Source organism: Aquarana catesbeiana, linkage group LG01 (genome assembly GCF_042186555.1).
Source record: "Aquarana catesbeiana isolate 2022-GZ linkage group LG01, ASM4218655v1, whole genome shotgun sequence".
In the NCBI taxonomy this organism is placed as follows: Eukaryota; Metazoa; Chordata; class Amphibia; order Anura; family Ranidae; genus Aquarana; species Aquarana catesbeiana.
In genome coordinates, this window is record NC_133324.1 from 505,225,274 (window position 1) to 505,241,301 (window position 16,028).

A 16,028-nucleotide genomic window follows, 5' to 3' on the forward strand; every position below is an offset into this window, starting at 1 on the left:
ATATTACCGATTGAGGAATCGCTTACAGCATTGAGTTGACTATGAGGAATCAAAAAGTAGTCTATTCTGGTATATACCTTATGCGGAGAAGAGTAGAACGTGTGATCCCACCCCCCCAAGTGCTGTAATCTCCAAACATCAATCAGCTGAGCCCTATGAAGAGATTGAGCTATCCTTTTCCGGGAGCCCGAGAGGACAGAGGAAGAACGGGAGGAGGCATCCAACGAAGGGAGCAGGGGGACATTAAAATTCCAGCCGAGGATTAACTGGCCCTCGGTAAATTCCAGAAGTTTTTCTAGGATATGTTGAATAAAGACATCCTGATAATCATTGAGGGCGTAGAGGGTTGCCATAGTTACCTGCATGTCACCTATCAGTCGCTTAAGGAGCACATAGCGTCTGTCAGGGTCTTTGATACAGTCTTGACATCGCCAGAGAATTTTACTGGACAACAATATGGAAACCCCTTTGGACTTGGCTGTTTGATTAATGGAGTGATACGTCAGGGCGTAAAATCTATTTTTGAGAATTGGGAGTTTGTCATTCTTAAAGTGGGTTTCCTGAATAAAAGTTACATCAGCATGAGAATGTTTTAAGTCGTTCAAGAACATGCATCTCTTCTCAGGTTTTTTGAGGCCTTTCGCATTTAACAACACTACTCTAATGTTGTCCATTGTCGTCTTGGGGGGGAAGGCGAAGGTAGAGAGAGGGAGAAGTAGGGTATAGAAAGGAGAGGGGTTAGAGGGGCAGAAGATAAAAGAAACAAACATCAAGCTTAGGGTACAATACCCTAATATAACCAGATCTGCAAGTAACAAACTTGAAATTAGGGTTTTCCCGATACCCATACTAGTATCAGTATCAGGACCGATACCGAGCATTTGTGTAAGTACTTGTACTCGCACAAATGCGCCCAATGCCTAATCCGATACCTGGGAATGCGGTGGAACCAGAAGTCAGCGAGTGGAGTGGACAGTGAGTCAACAGCCTGGCAGCAGTCGAACTAGGGGTAAGCTGGCCGGGGCAGGGGTGCAGGTTGGCAGCCGCATATTCCATCAAAATCGGAGACCGGAGCCGTCACATTGGGTGAAGGAAGTGACATTCTGTGTCTCCCTTAGAGGTCAAACATCACGACGCCCATCCTGGTACACCCTGCTCTCGGCCGCAGTAAGCCAGCAGTGGACATCTTGTTACACCCAGTCCATATAGTTCGGGCTGGGTGTAACAAGATGTCTGCTGCTGCTTACTGTGGTCGAGTGCAAGGTGTACCAAGATGAGCATCACAGCATACTACTGCATATGATAAATGACATGAATGATGAGAGGAAAGGAAGGATTTTGCAATGCTATATGCCATATAGCATTGTAGGATCCTTCCTTTCCTCTTATCATTCATGTCATTTATTATGCCAGGCCAGCAATTGCCCATAAGTACCACGTATCGTGCCCATAAGTGCCACGTATCAGTGCCCATAAGTTCCACCTATCAGTGCCTATCAGTGCCAGCTGTCAGTGCCAGCCACCTGTCAGTGTCACCTCTCTGTCTTAGCTATCAGTGCCAACCATCAGTCAGTGCCAGCTGTCAGTGCCACCTATCAGTGCCAGCCATCAGTGCTAGCCATCAGTCAGTGCCAGTCATTAGTGCCAGGCATTAGTCAGTGCCACCTATCATTACCACCTATCATTAGTCTGTATTGTGCTTTGAAAACTGTCACATGACATTAATAAAATGTATCGGTAATCAGTATCGGCGAGTACTTGAAAAAAGTATCGGCACTTGTACTCGGTCTTTAAAAAGTGGTATCGGGACAACCCTACTTGTAATATCATACGTCTCCCACGTTACTGGGGGTGTACGATAGCCTACATGGGGGAGTGCTTAGTCAAAGCCCAAAAAAGAGGATCCAACCCTCCCATCCACCCCAGCAAGGGTGAAATTTAACGAAAATCAAAAATAAAGAATAGTAAAAATAAACAAAAAGAATCACCAAGCGATACGGGTAATAGAGAATTTGCCTAGGGAGAAAATTGTGGAGTGTCTTGTGAGGTTAGTGTAGTGTCCCGTCCGCTCGGGGCTACCTGCCCACTAGCATGATCCAGCGGCTGCTCGGGCGGCAGGGGCGCCAGATGAGAGAAAGTCCAATAAACCTGATCCCACTGCTGGGGAAATGACATTCCAAAACACACCGGTAGGTCACAGCAACCAATACCGGTGCAAGATGAGTATATACTCAACCCCCTCTCCCCACAAACACCCGGAGGAGGGGAAGGAAGGGGGGGTCCCCCCCACCAGCAGTCGTAGCATAAACCCCACATTATGAGGACATCAATATAATGGCTCAAGAATGTAATAACAATAACAGCATGAAAACAGTACAGTGTGATATAAACCAAGGCATTTAGGCAGGAAAATAACAGTGGATTCTTGTTGTGGTACAGGATACAGAATACTGGGAAAGCACCAGCTAATATATTAAGGCATAAAGACCTTCAGATCCACGATGTGGGATATTAAAAGAGCAGCGTTCAGATACAGGATGGACATCAGTCCCTCCAGTGTATAAGGCTGGTCAAATGGCATATCAGCCATCGCTACAGGAAGGGAGAAAACATGTGGGGATAGCACCCAGCAAGGAAGTAATCCCATGGTGGAAAAGTGTCACGGTCATGTAGGGAAAGGTCTAATCAGGATCCAGGATGGTTTGTAGAGCCAGCGTTCTGTAATCTCAAAAGAAAAAGTTGTAGTGTACAGCTGCTAAGCAGAAGAAGGATTCCAAGTGCAGGTAACATTCGCAGTTTACCGACTCGTTTATGACCCACGTAGTCTCTCCGGGGACGATACTCTGGTAGCTGCTGCTTGATGTGGAGGGGCCCTGGAGACCAGACTGTCTTGTAATAAAAGTTAGCCAGTTTGGGACTGTTATCAGGTCGGATTCCAGAAAGGTGAAGAGGGCTAGGAGGGACTCTGGTGCGCGGAGGGTAAAAGACCGCTGATTCTTGCGGAACGTGACCGAGAGGGGGAAACCCCATCTGTATGTGACATCAAGCCTCCTGGCCAGATCGAAAGGCGGGTGAAGTGGGGGCCGATGTTGCAGCGTTGCCCTGGACAGATCCGGAAGGATTTTAATAGGCGCTCCATCGAACTCCAGTTCCCCGGCTTCCCAATTTTTACTGGAGAATGGCCTCCTTGTGTATGTAGTGGTGCAACTGGCAGATCACATCTCTATGTCTGACCTGGTCATTCGACCGATGGCCTAACGCACTGTGGACCCGGTCAACTTCAACCCACTCCGGGAGGTTTACACCCTCCAAGCTCCTAAAGATAGCAGTTGCCATGTCAGCAAGATCTTCCGCTCCCATGACCTCCGGCAACCCTCGAAGCCACAGGTTGTTACGGCAGGTCCGATCCTCCATATTTTCCAGATGTAGCTGTAGGTTCACTGCAGCATCTGTGTGGGATCCTGGAAGAGATTCCAGGGCAATCACCCGCTTTACCAGTGTGGATAGTGAAGATTCCCCTGCGGTAAGTCTGGTAGAAGGGGCTTGTACATCAATCTTGACTGCTTGGAGCTCTTGTTTGTGAGTCTCTTCCACCCGTCTGATGAGGGCCTCAATGTCGGTCTTAGTTGGCAGGGCCTGTAGGAGGGATTTCAGCTTGGCATCCACTCGGTAGGTCAGGGGTGGATGAGGCAAGCTCCGCGGCTCTGATAGGAATGCAGCTGGGATGTCAGGGTAAGCCTCCAAGCCCTGGAAAACAGCAGGTGAAGCGGGGGAGCCGTGTGGTTTAGGGTCTTCTGAAAGTAAGCCTCGTGGTTCCGCCATGTTGAGTGTCAGGGGGTGCGTTAGAGAAGATTGAAAAAAACAATGGATCTGTCATGAGAGGGTTTACCCGTTGGTGGCGCTATCGGCCTCTTGGATCGCAGTACCAGTGTCCACCAGCGGGTGTCTTCCAACACCTGGGACCTGCAGTAAGAGGTCTCTCCTGCTGGTGGCACTGTTGCATCCTTGGACCGTAGTACCGGTGTCCACCAGCGGGTGCACTCCAGCAGTGTGGAGCAAACAGCACCCTCTGCGCTCAGGTGTGACTTGAAGTCAATTATAGTCAGTCCTATAAATACCCTCATATGCCCTCATATGCTTGTCTTGGTATCTTTCTTCCTTGTGCCCTGACCTGTTATCCGGTATCCCATAAACCTGTATCTGTATCTGAGCCTGCATCCTATCCCATCCATTATCTCCCTCTCCTAACCTGCCCCTGTTCAGTTGCTTATCTCCTGTGTATGACCTTGGCTTGGATAAACGTTTATGTTTCTGGTATATCCCTTGTTCCTGCTGACCTGCTGTGTATGACCCTGGCCTGGCTGACATCTGTGATTCCGGTATTGCCCCTTGCTGTATATATTATCTGTTGTCTGTGGGTTTCTGTTGGTCGGTTGAGCACTATTTGTATTTGGGGTGTTTGTTTATTTATATTATTTATCTTAAATAAACATTATTCTTATTTCACTTTACATGCGTTTTGGTTTCCTCTTTGCAGTCTACACAATCTGGGTCACACCTGTTCATGACAGTATACCAAGGCCATCTCTGACCAGAAGTGCCTGCACAGGGAAACCATCTCGGTTCTGTTGCACATTACTGGGATGAATTCAGATATAATTGCTTATTATGCTCTGCTGGCAACAGAGAGTTCTGAATATCTCCGCCAGACATTGGAAGGGTGGTCCAGTGATCAGCTGCTGGAGATTATCCGTTTAGCTCACTCTGTGGTCGATCAGGGCAGTATACGGTTTGAGGATGTTCAGCCTTTGATTGGAATGTGTACAGAGCTGGCTCTGCCTTGTATCCCAAAGGGCCATGATGACTTTTCTCCCCCCTTCAGCATTAACCAGGTTGCGTCCTTAGTATGGCTGTTGGAGGATGACTCTGCATCCTTTTTTGAGCATTATTCGGTTTGTCCCAAACAGTTGTTGAAGGATTGTATAGATGAAGTGCAGTCGCTGGTCAGACAAAGGGAATGTGAGGCCACTTTTGTGCTACCTGTACTTCAGGCATGGTTAGACCTGTTATGCCCAGCTTCTGTCAGCTCTCCACAAACCAGACCTGCTACTAAATACCTGCCTGCTCAGATGTCCTTTCTCCCATCACCCCTGGCAACCTCAGCTGCAGTCCAATATTCCCTGCTCCCCACCAAGTATCAATGCCCTGTTTCTACTTCCTGCACCTATCCTGCCTTTAACCCACCTGCCTCTTCTCTAATACCTGCAACTTCCCCACAAGAACTCCCTCTGGCCGCTGTTCCCCCTTCCTTGCCATATCCCAGCCCTTCCTTTCAGTATGCCTCACCTCCTGTCTACAGTCCTACAGCCACCTACAGATTTCCAGCAGTTAAGCCAAAGAAGAAACGGAAATTCTTCCCCACTCACACAATCCTGCCAGTAACCCAACCTGCTCCCACTTTCCAGTCTGATGTGCCTGCCTCCCAGTCTGACGTCCCGATGCCTGCCTTCCAGCCGGCTGTCTCTGCCTTCCAGCTTGATGTCTCTGCCTTCCAGTCTGGTGTGCCCACCTTCCAGTCTGATGCACCCGCTCTCCAGTCTAATGCGCCTGCTTTTCAGTCTGATGTCCTGATGCCTGCCTTTCAGCCTGATGTCTCAGGGCCTGCCTCCCAGCTTGATGTCTTTGCCTCACAGTCTGATGTGCCCGCTGTCCAGTCTGTCCTGATGTCTGCCTTCCAGCCTGAAGTCTCGGTGCCTGCTTTCCAGTCTGATGCACCTGCTATCCAGTCTGATGTGCCTGCCTTCCAGCCGGATGTCCCGATGCCTGCCTTCCAGCCGGATGTCCCGATGCCTGCCTTCCAGCCGGATGTCCCGATGCCTGCCTTCCAGCCGGATGTCCCGATGCCTGCCTTCCAGCCGGATGTCTCGATGCCTGCCTTCCAGCCGGATGTCTCGATGCCTGCCTTCCAGTCTGATGTGCCAGCTTCCCAGCTTGATGTCTCGATGCCTGCCTACCAGCCTGATGTGCCAGCTTCCCAGCCTGATGTGCCAGCTTCCCTGCCTGATGTGCCAGCTTCCCTGCCTGATGTGCCGGCTTCCCAGTCTGATGTGCCGGCTTCCCAGTCTGATGTGCCGGCTTCCCAGTCTGATGTGCCGGCTTCCCAGTCTGATGTGCCGGTTTCCCAGCCTGATGTCTTGATGCCTGCCTATCAGCCTGATGTGCCAGCTTCCCAGTCTGATGTGCCAGCTTCCCAGTCTGATGTGCCAGCTTCCCAGCCTGATGTCTCGATGCCTGCCTACCAGCCTGATGTGCCAGCTTCCCAGTTTGACGTGCCAGCTTCCCAGTTTGACGTGCCAGCTTCCCAGTTTGATGTGCCAACCTCCCAGCCTGATGTCTTGAAGCTTGCCTTCCAGCCTGATGTCTTGATGCCTACCTACCAGTCTGATGTGCCAGCTTCCCAGTCTGATGTGCCAGCTTCCCAGTCTGATGTGCCAGCTTCCCAGTTTGATGTGCCAGCTTCCCAGTTTGATGTGCTAGCTTCCCAGTTTGCTGTGCCAGCTTCCCAGCCTGATGTCTTGCAGCTTGCCTTCCAGCCTGATGTCTCGAAGATTGCCTCCCAGTCTGATGTGCCAGCTTCCCAGCCTGATGTCTCGATGCCTGCCTACCAGCCTGATGTGCCTGCCTTTCAGTCTGATGTGTCAGCTTCCCAGTCTGATGTGTCAGCTTCCCAGTCTGATGTGTCAGCTTCCCAGTCTGATGTGCCAGCTTCCCAGTCTGATGTGCCAGCTTCCCAGTCTGATGTGCCAGCTGCCAAGCTCGAAGTGCCTGTGCCCGCTGCCCAGCCTGATGTGCCTGCTGCCCAGCTTGAAGTGCCCGTGCCTGCTGCCCAGCCTGATGCGCCTGCTGCCCAGCTCGAAGTGCCCGCTGCCCAGCTTGGTGTATTCCTGCCCGCTGTCATCTCGGATGTGCCCGCTGTCATCTTGGATGTGCCCGCTGTCTGCTCGGATGTGCCCGCTGTCTGCTCGTATGTGCCCGCTGTCTTCTCAGATGTACCCACTGTCCAGTTTGATGTACCCGATGCCCAGCCTGATGTGCCCTCATCTGTTCGGTTGGAGGCCATGAACTTTGGACAATTGCACCTTGTTGGAGCGTCCGGAGGCAGCTCCTTTAGGGGGGGGCACTGTCATGAGAGGGTTTACCCGTTGGTGGCGCTATCGGCCTCTTGGATCGCAGTACCAGTGTCCACCAGCGGGTGTCTTCCAACACCTGGGACCTGCAGTAAGAGGTCTCTCCTGCTGGTGGCACTGTTGCATCCTTGGGCCGTAGTACCGGTGTCCACCAGCGGGTGCACTCCAGCAGTGTGGAGCAAACAGCACCCTCTGCGCTCAGGTGTGACTTGAAGTCAATTATAGTCAGTCCTATAAATACCCTCATATGCCCTCATATGCTTGCCTTGGTATCTTTCTTCCTTGTGCCCTGACCTGTTATCCGGTATCCCGTAAACCTGTATCTGTATCTGAGCCTGCATCCTATCCCATCCATTATCTCCCTCTCCTAACCTGCCCCTGTTCAGTTGCTTATCTCCTGTGTATGACCTTGGCTTGGATAAACGTTTATGTTTCTGGTATATCCCTTGTTCCTGCTGACCTGCTGTGTATGACCCTGGCCTGGCTGACATCTGTGATTCCGGTATTGCCCCTTGCTGTATATATTATCTGTTGTCTGTGGGTTTCTGTTGGTCGGTTGAGCACTATTTGTATTTGGGGTGTTTGTTTATTTATATTACTTATCTTATATAAACATTATTCTTATTTCACTTTACATGCGTTTTGGTTTCGTCTTTGCAGTCTACACAATCTGGGTCACACCTGTTCATGACAGGATCTCACCCTCTGAGGGAGCAACCTTAATGGCTTTTGTGTTCTTCTTGGCTTTCCGTTTCTTGGATAAGAGCATTATTTATAAAATTGAGCTGAATTAGCTGGGGTGGATAGGAGATGGTCAGGAGCTCACTAGGGACATGTCTCTACTCGGCCATGTCTAGATCACACCCCATCCCCCCGTAAAGCATGCTTTTTATACTCACTGTGGAACCTAAGGGGTTAACTCTGTGCATTGTGTAAAAAGGCTGTTTGATCCTGTCTTCTCTGATTCTCCCCATCTTCCACAGTGCCCAATCCATCTCCTGATAGTACAGAGCCTTGATGTGTATTGCTAGAGAGTTTTTTTTTTGGGGAGTGTGCATGTAATTAGCACAGGGCCAATCAGCACTGTCCAGACAGAGGGTCAGGGGTCATACAGCCTCAAAGGGCAGTCAGAGCAGAATGCAAACTTCCCCTACAGGCTTCAACCAGACACTGATAAAAGTCACAAGACTGCTATAATTGCCGATGAGAAAAGGTATTTAGCAGTTTATATTTACTAAAATAATTGCATTTCCATTTTCTGTGCACTGTGGGAGACCAGATATAATGAATGCAGGGTCCTGGGTTTAGTAACACTTTAATATATTTTTAAAATTCAAAGCAGACTCAACCATCCATCCATAGCTCCATGTTTTTTTTTTTTTTTGAGAAATCTCTTTAAAAAACACCCCTCAGTATTTCTGGCGATGGTCATCTTGAGTAAGGGCAGATGATTTATGTACCATTTACTTCCTGGAATCAATCTGCTCTTAGCTCAGGCATGCAGGTGTTTCATCAGATTAGGCAACCCTTCAGAATGTGTAATGGAAGTGATGTTCCGTCGCCGCCATCTTGCTACACCCCACACTCCTCCACAGTAAGGATACACTGAGAAGGGGGCAAGCGGACATCTTGTTTTGCATAAACTGAGTTTATATAGGGAAATACAGTACTTAGAACTCCATCTGACTGTTTAGATGTTGAATTTTAAAAGGAGCGGTGAGCCTGCTGATCTCACGGGTTTGCTAATCGGACAGAAGTTTGCTGCTTTTAAAATTCAACATCTAAACATTTACACAGAGTTCTAAGTACTGTATTGCACTTAATAAACTCAGTTAACTGTTAAAAAAAGTGTAAAATGCAAAACTCCGGTGGGTATAACAAGATGTCCGCTTGCCCCCTTCTCAGTGTATCCTTACTGTGGAGGAGTGCAGGGTGTAGCAAGATTATGGCGACAAAACGCCACTTCCGTTACACATTCTGACAGGTCGCCTAATCTGACAAAACACAGGCAGAAGTCAAGCTTATCTGAGACAGTCCCTCCCCCTCCTCCAGAAACAAAATGTCCATGAAGACTCCTGGGATGTATAACATAATTTTGGGCCTAGGTGAGAAACAAGGAAGCAACTGAAAACATCTAAGACATTAAAACTATCTTTCTATTTAATAATGATGGCAGCATAAGGATAAAAAATAGTTATTATTGATTGAAAGAGTTTAGTTCCGCTTTACAGAGGAACTCCATCCTAGGTATCAAAAAAATGAAAATTTAAATCTGTTGTCCCCATATACGTAATAAAAAACATATACTGTACTTAAAAGTCCATGGAGTCTAGCGCTGTCTTGCTTGCAGGCAAAGTTCTCCCTACTCTGCTCTTCTCCCACTCTGTCATTTTGAATTGCAAGTTGGCACATGCGAAGAAATGCGCCCATAAGAGGGATGGAGAAGCGGTGGGGGGTGGGAAGAACCTTAGGGAAGTTTTACTTGTTTGTACTTCCCTACTACTGAAAGATTCTATTTTGCATTTCCCACATGTTAGAACCGTATTTAAGCTTTATTAACTAACTCCAATATATATTAAAGTTAGTATAAAATTTGTAAGGAAACACAATTTGTAAAGTGAATTCTCATCTTGCTTAGTGAAAAGGTGAAGCTGCATACATTTTTAAATCTTCTATAGTTCGGAATTTAAATGAGTCAAAGCTCCACCTTATTCTCTAAGCTAATATAGCATTTAGAAAGAAAATGAGTCGCTCTGCACTCACAAATTCAGGCACATCAAAACCTTTGGTAAGGAGATAGGATGTAAACAGCGAAAAAAAGGTGTGTAGACAGTACTTGGATATAATGAAGGGGCTCCAGGGCCAGTACTTCTGTGAGGTCTCAGCTCTAGTGTAGTAGGATTGGATTGGATTGGCTGATCAGCAGCCTTTGCAGCAGTCAAAGCAGGGTGTGCCACAGGGATGGATGAGCAGAGGGATGGATGGATCGGTCGATGCTCAGATTGTAATGCAGCAGAGCTCGTCAGGTCTGGAAAGATCCTCAGTGGCATGCAGAAAACCTAAAAGGTGGCCACGGCGCACAAATCATTAAGAGCATGTATTAATTTATTAAAAAAGGACAAGTATACACTAAGATGTAAATAAACAAAGTGATGCTTGGACTAGGAGGAGTGGGAGAACTGTGAACATGCACGAACCTCCAGACCCGCCAGAGAGAGATAGAGATGGCAGTGGCATCTATGGCAGTGACAGCTGGTGCTCAATATTTTAGGGGGGCAAACACACCTGCCCCCCCCCCGCGGGGAGATGGACGGCAGTGATCTGTCCCCCCCCCCCACGGGAGATGGACGGCGACAGACGGACGGTGGCTATCAGTGCCCCATTCCATGGGTTGCTTCTCCTTCCTGCTGAACAGGAAGTGGGTCCTGAGACCCAATTGGCCGGGAGTCCTAAGACTCCCTGGCCCAATCAGGTTTCAGGACCCACTTTATGATTGGCCGAGAGGAGAAGCAGGAAGACAGTAGTGAATAATAGTTTGCTAATATCAAACAACTGGGTGGGCTTCGGGTGCAGTGCTCTGCTCCCGGAGCCCACCCTTTTTTTTAATCCAATTATAGCCTCAGGCTCTAATCATGTGCTTAAAAAAAAAAAGAAAAAAAAATTAGATTAGGGGCCTGGCACATGGATTAGGGGGGTGGTGCCCCTGCACCCCTAATGTACAGGCCACCACTGGTCAACGGGTTCCCTAGACCAAGGTAGCGTGTATGGAGGGGTGTGTACAATGCATTTCAGAGGCCCTGCCTCCTTTTTCCAGTAACATAACATTTCAACCAGCCATACATGGATCGAAATTTGGCCAGTTCAGCAGGGTTGAACGAAAAAATAAATCGTGTATGGCCTGCCATACACTCTCTTTAAAAATCCAAGATTTATGATGACAGCTCTGTTTACCAATGCATGGGCACACCATAGTAAACTAAGTAGATTGCAAAGTAACTTGCTCTTTTCTTTTTAATACTATCTAATGTTATGTTATATTTATTTTTACTCACAATGTTTTAATATATAGCCTTACTAATTAAAATTTTCAATTTTTCACCCTGTAGTCTTTCTTAGAAGCTGCCAGCATTATGAACCAGCTCTCTCACAAACACCAAGTCCTACTGCATGGAGTCTGTGTGGGGAAACAGAGTGAGTGAGCAAGGACTGTTTCAATAGCGCTTTGTGTTTTCCCTTGCCTTTATAAGTGATAAACATTTACAGTAATTCTCTCCATGCTTTGTGTATTGCACTAATATTTTATCATATGAATGTCAAATTGTGTAGTGCAGTAAAAGATAAAGACAAAAATATGGAAACAAATAGCATTGGCTCTTATCAAAGCCACATTTCCATTGCTGGAACCTTTAGGTGCACATCCTTTGGTGCTCAACACAATGGGGGTTATTTTCAAGTGCACTTGCAGTGCAAAGTGGATTTTCCTTTAGTAAATAACCCCCAATATTTTTACAATCACATCTGTTACAGAGAACATCATTTTTTCTGATGCTAACCTGGTTTAGAATATGGTGGTAATGTGTAAATAAGCTAATATGAGATGATTGAATTTATACTAATGGTAGGGAAAATGTTTGACCAGTATAGTGAAAAAAATACTTTTTTTATTCGGGTGCCTTATGACACATCCTGTACCTACATAGTAGTAAATCCAGACTGGCTCTTATTTATAACAGCTGGAAGAAATAAGATGTGCCCTTGTATTCTTTGATTTACATCAAAAATAGATCTCTAAAGTGTGAAACACCAGACAATTTCTGGTGTAGGCGTGGTGGTGTAGAAGACAAGTAAGCTGGAAATGGGAGGTAATGATCCCAAAATACATCATGTTTTAACAGTCTCCTGTGGTAAATCACCCCAATGTGAGCATTTGCCCACTCAAGCCGGTTACGACGACGAACTGCAGTCAGGTCGAGACCCCGATGAGAACGACGAGCATGCAGATGAGTTTCCCTGAGGCGGTTTCTGACAGTTTGTGCAGAAATTATTTGGTTATGCAAACGGATTGTTGCAGCAGCTGTCCGGGTTGCTGGTCTCAGACGATCTTGGAGGTGAAGATGCTGGATGTGGAGATTATGGGCTGGTGTGGTTACACGTGGTCTGTGGTTGTGAGGCCGGTTGGATGTACAGCCAGATTCTCTGAAACACCTTTGGAGACGGCTTATGGTAGAGAAATTAACATTCAATTCAAGGGCAACAGCTCTGGTGGACATTCCTGCAGTCAGCATGCCAACTGCACGCTCCATCACAGAGGACAAGGCAGTACTCTTTACATCTAGAGGAAAAGAGATTTCATTTCCAAATATGGAAAGGTTTCTTCACAGTAAGAGCTGTGAAAATGTGGAATTGACTCCCTCAAGACCTGGTTTTGTCCAACTCAGTAGTAGGGATGAGCCGAACACCCCCCTGTTCGGTTCGCACCAGAACATGCGAACAGGAAAAAAGTTCGTTCGAACACGTGAACACCGTTAAAGTCTATGGGACACGAACATGAATAATCAAAAGTGCTAATTTTAAAGGCTAATATGCAAGTTATTGTCATAAAAAGTGTTTGGGGACCCGGGTCCTGCCCCAGGGGACATGGATCAATGCAAAAAAAAGTTTTAAAAACGGCCGTTTTTTCAGGAGCAGTGATTTTAATAATGCTTAAAGTCAAACAATAAAAGTGTAATATCCCTTTAAATTTCGTACCTGGGGGGTGTCTATAGTATGCCTGTAAATGGGCGCATGTTTCCTGTGTTTAGAACAGTCTGACAGCAAAATGACATTTTGAAGGAAAAAACTCATTTAAAACTACCCGCGGCTATTGCATTGCCGACAATACACATAGAAGTTCATTGATAAAAACGACATGGGAATTCCCCAAAGGGGAACCCCGAACCAAAATTAAAAAAAAAAAATGACGTGGGAGTCCCCCTAAATTCCATACCAGGCCCTTCAGGTCTGGTATGGATATTAAGGGGAACCCCGGCCAAAATGTAAAAAAAAAATGACGTGGGGTTCCCCCTAAATTCCATACCAGACCCTTCAGGTCTGGTATGGATTTTAAGGGGAACCCCGCGCCAAAAAAAAAAAAAATTGGCGTGGGGTCCCCCCAAAAATCCATACCAGACCCTTATCCGAGCACACAACCTGGCAGGCCGCAGGAAAAGAGGGGGGACGAGAGTGCGGCCCCCCCCCTCCTGAACCGTACCAGGCCACATGCCCTCAACATTGGGAGGGTGCTTTGGGGTAGCCCCCCAAAACACCTTGTCCCCATGTTGATGAGGACAAGGGCCTCATCCCCACAACCCTGGCCGGTGGTTGTGGGGGTCTGCGGGCGGGGGGCTTATCGGAATCTGGAAGCCCCCTTTAACAAGGGGACCCCCAGATCCCGGCCCCCCCCTGTGTGAAATGGTAAGGGGGTACAAAAGTACCCCTACCATTTCACTAAAAAACTGTCAAAAATGTTAAAAATGACAAGAGACAGTTTTTGACAATTCCTTTATTTAAATACTTCTTCTTTCTTCTATCTTCCTTCATCTTCTGGTTCTTCTGGTTCTTCTGGCTCTTCTGGTTCTTCCTCCGGCGTTCTCGTCCAGCATCTCCTCCGCGGCGTCTTCTATCTTCTTCTCCTCGGGCCGCTCCGCACCCATGGCATGGGGGGAGGCTCCCGCTCTTCTCTTCTTCTTCATCTTCTTCTCTTCTTCTCTTCTTCTCTTCTTCATTTTCTTCTCCGGGCCGCTCCGCATCCATGCTGGCATGAAGGGAGGCTCCCGCTGTGTGACGGCGCTCCTCGTCTGACAGTTCTTAAATAACGGGGGGCGGGGCCACCCGGTGACCCCGCCCCCTCTGACGCACGGGACATGACGGGACTTCCCTGTGGCATTCCCCGTGACGTCACAGGGAAGTCCCGTCAAGTCACTGTGCGTCAGAGGGGGGCGGGGTCACCGGGTGGCCCCGCCCCCCGTTATTTAAGAACTGTCAGACGAGGAGCGCCGTCACACAGCGGGAGCCTCCCGCCATGCTAGCATGTGTGAGGAGCGGCCCGGAGAAGAAAATGAAGAAGAGAAGAAAAGAAGAAGAGAAGAAGATGAAGAAGAAGAGAAGAGCGGGAGCCTCCCCCCATGCCATGGGTGCGGAGCAGCCCGAGAAGAAGATAGAAGACGCCGCGGAGGAGATGCTGGACGAGAACGCCGGAGGAAGAACCAGAAGAGCCAGAAGAACCAGAAGAACCAGAAGATGAAGGAAGATAGAAGAAAGAAGAAGTATTTAAATAAAGGAATTGTCAAAAACTGTCTCTTGTCATTTTTAACATTTTTGACAGTTTTTTAGTGAAATGGTAGGGGTACAAACATTTCACACAGGGGGGGGGCCGGGATCTGGGGGTCCCCTTGTTAAAGGGGGCTTCCAGATTCCGATAAGCCCCCCGCCCGCAGACCCCCACAACCACCGGCCAGGGTTGTGGGGATGAGGCCCTTGTCCTCATCAACATGGGGACAAGGTGTTTTGGGGGGCTACCCCAAAGCACCCTCCCAATGTTGAGGGCATGTGGCCTGGTACGGTTCAGGAGGGGGGGGGCCGCACTCTCGTCCCCCCCTCTTTTCCTGCGGCCTGCCAGGTTGCGTGCTCGGATAAGGGTCTGGTATGGATTTTTGGGGGGACCCCACGCCGTTTTTTTTTTTTTTTTTTTTGGTGCGGGGTTCCCCTTAAAATCCATACCAGACCTGAAGGGTCTGGTATGGAATTTAGGGGGAACCCCACGTCATTTTTTTTTTTTTAATTTTGGCCGGGGTTCCCCTTAATATCCATACCAGACCTGAAGGGCCTGGTATGGAATTTAGGGGGACTCCCACGTCATTTTTTTTTTTAAATTTTGGTTCGGGGTTCCCCTTTGGGGAATTCCCATGCCGTTTTTATCAATGAACTTCTATGTGTATTGTCGGCAATGCAATAGCCGCGGGTAGTTTTAAATGAGTTTTTTCCTTCAAAATGTAATTTTGCTGTCAGACTGTTCTAAACACAGGAAACATGCGCCCCTTTACAGGCATACTATAGACACCCCCCAGGTACGAAATTTAAAGGGATATTACACTTTTATTGTTTGACTTTAAGCATTATTAAAATCACTGCTCCTGAAAAAACGGCCGTTTTTAAAACTTTTTTTTGCATTGATCCATGTCCCCTGGGGCAGGACCTGGGTCCCCAAACACTTTTTATGACAATAACTTGCATATTAGCCTTTAAAATTAGCACTTTTGATTTCTCCCATAGACTTTTAAAGGGTGTTCCGCGGCATTCGAATTTGCCGCGAACACCCCAAATTGTTCGCTGTTCAGCGAACTTGCGAACAGCCAATGTTCGAGTCGAACATGAGTTCGACTCGAACTCGAAGCTCATCCCTACTCAGTAGATTGCTTTAAAAAAGGCCTGGATTCTTTGCTAAATGTACATGATTTAACTGGATACTAACATTTATAGGTAAAGTTTATGTAGGGAATATCTGATTGCCTCTTAGGGGATACAGAAGGATTTTTTTCCCCTCTGGGTCAACTGTACGTATAGGATTGTGTATGTGGGATTGTATACATTTTTTCCCTTTTTTTGGTTGAACTAGATGGACTTATGTCTTTTTTCAACCAAACTGTGTAACTATATATTCTTAGTAATAATGTAACAATTTGGGAATGTGCATTGTGCATGCAATTCGCATTTAGAAGTTCATCACAATGTTTTATAGTACAAAACAAAATTGATATCTTATGTGCTGACATATTGCCATAATCATATTGCCAGTGAAATCAC

At 47.5% G+C, this 16,028-nt stretch overlaps 1 protein-coding gene across 2 annotated transcripts in view; it reads left to right on the plus strand.

Annotated features, from left to right (window-relative positions):
* Nucleotides 1–16,028, plus strand: part of JAK3 (Janus kinase 3) — a 207,916-nt gene that overhangs the window by 139,357 nt on the left and 52,531 nt on the right. For both annotated transcript variants that reach the window (XM_073593259.1, XM_073593268.1), the window contains exon 13: nucleotides 11,294–11,378. In XM_073593259.1, coding sequence (XP_073449360.1) covers nucleotides 11,294–11,378 — 85 coding nt within the window. The remainder of the gene's footprint in view (nucleotides 1–11,293; nucleotides 11,379–16,028) is intronic.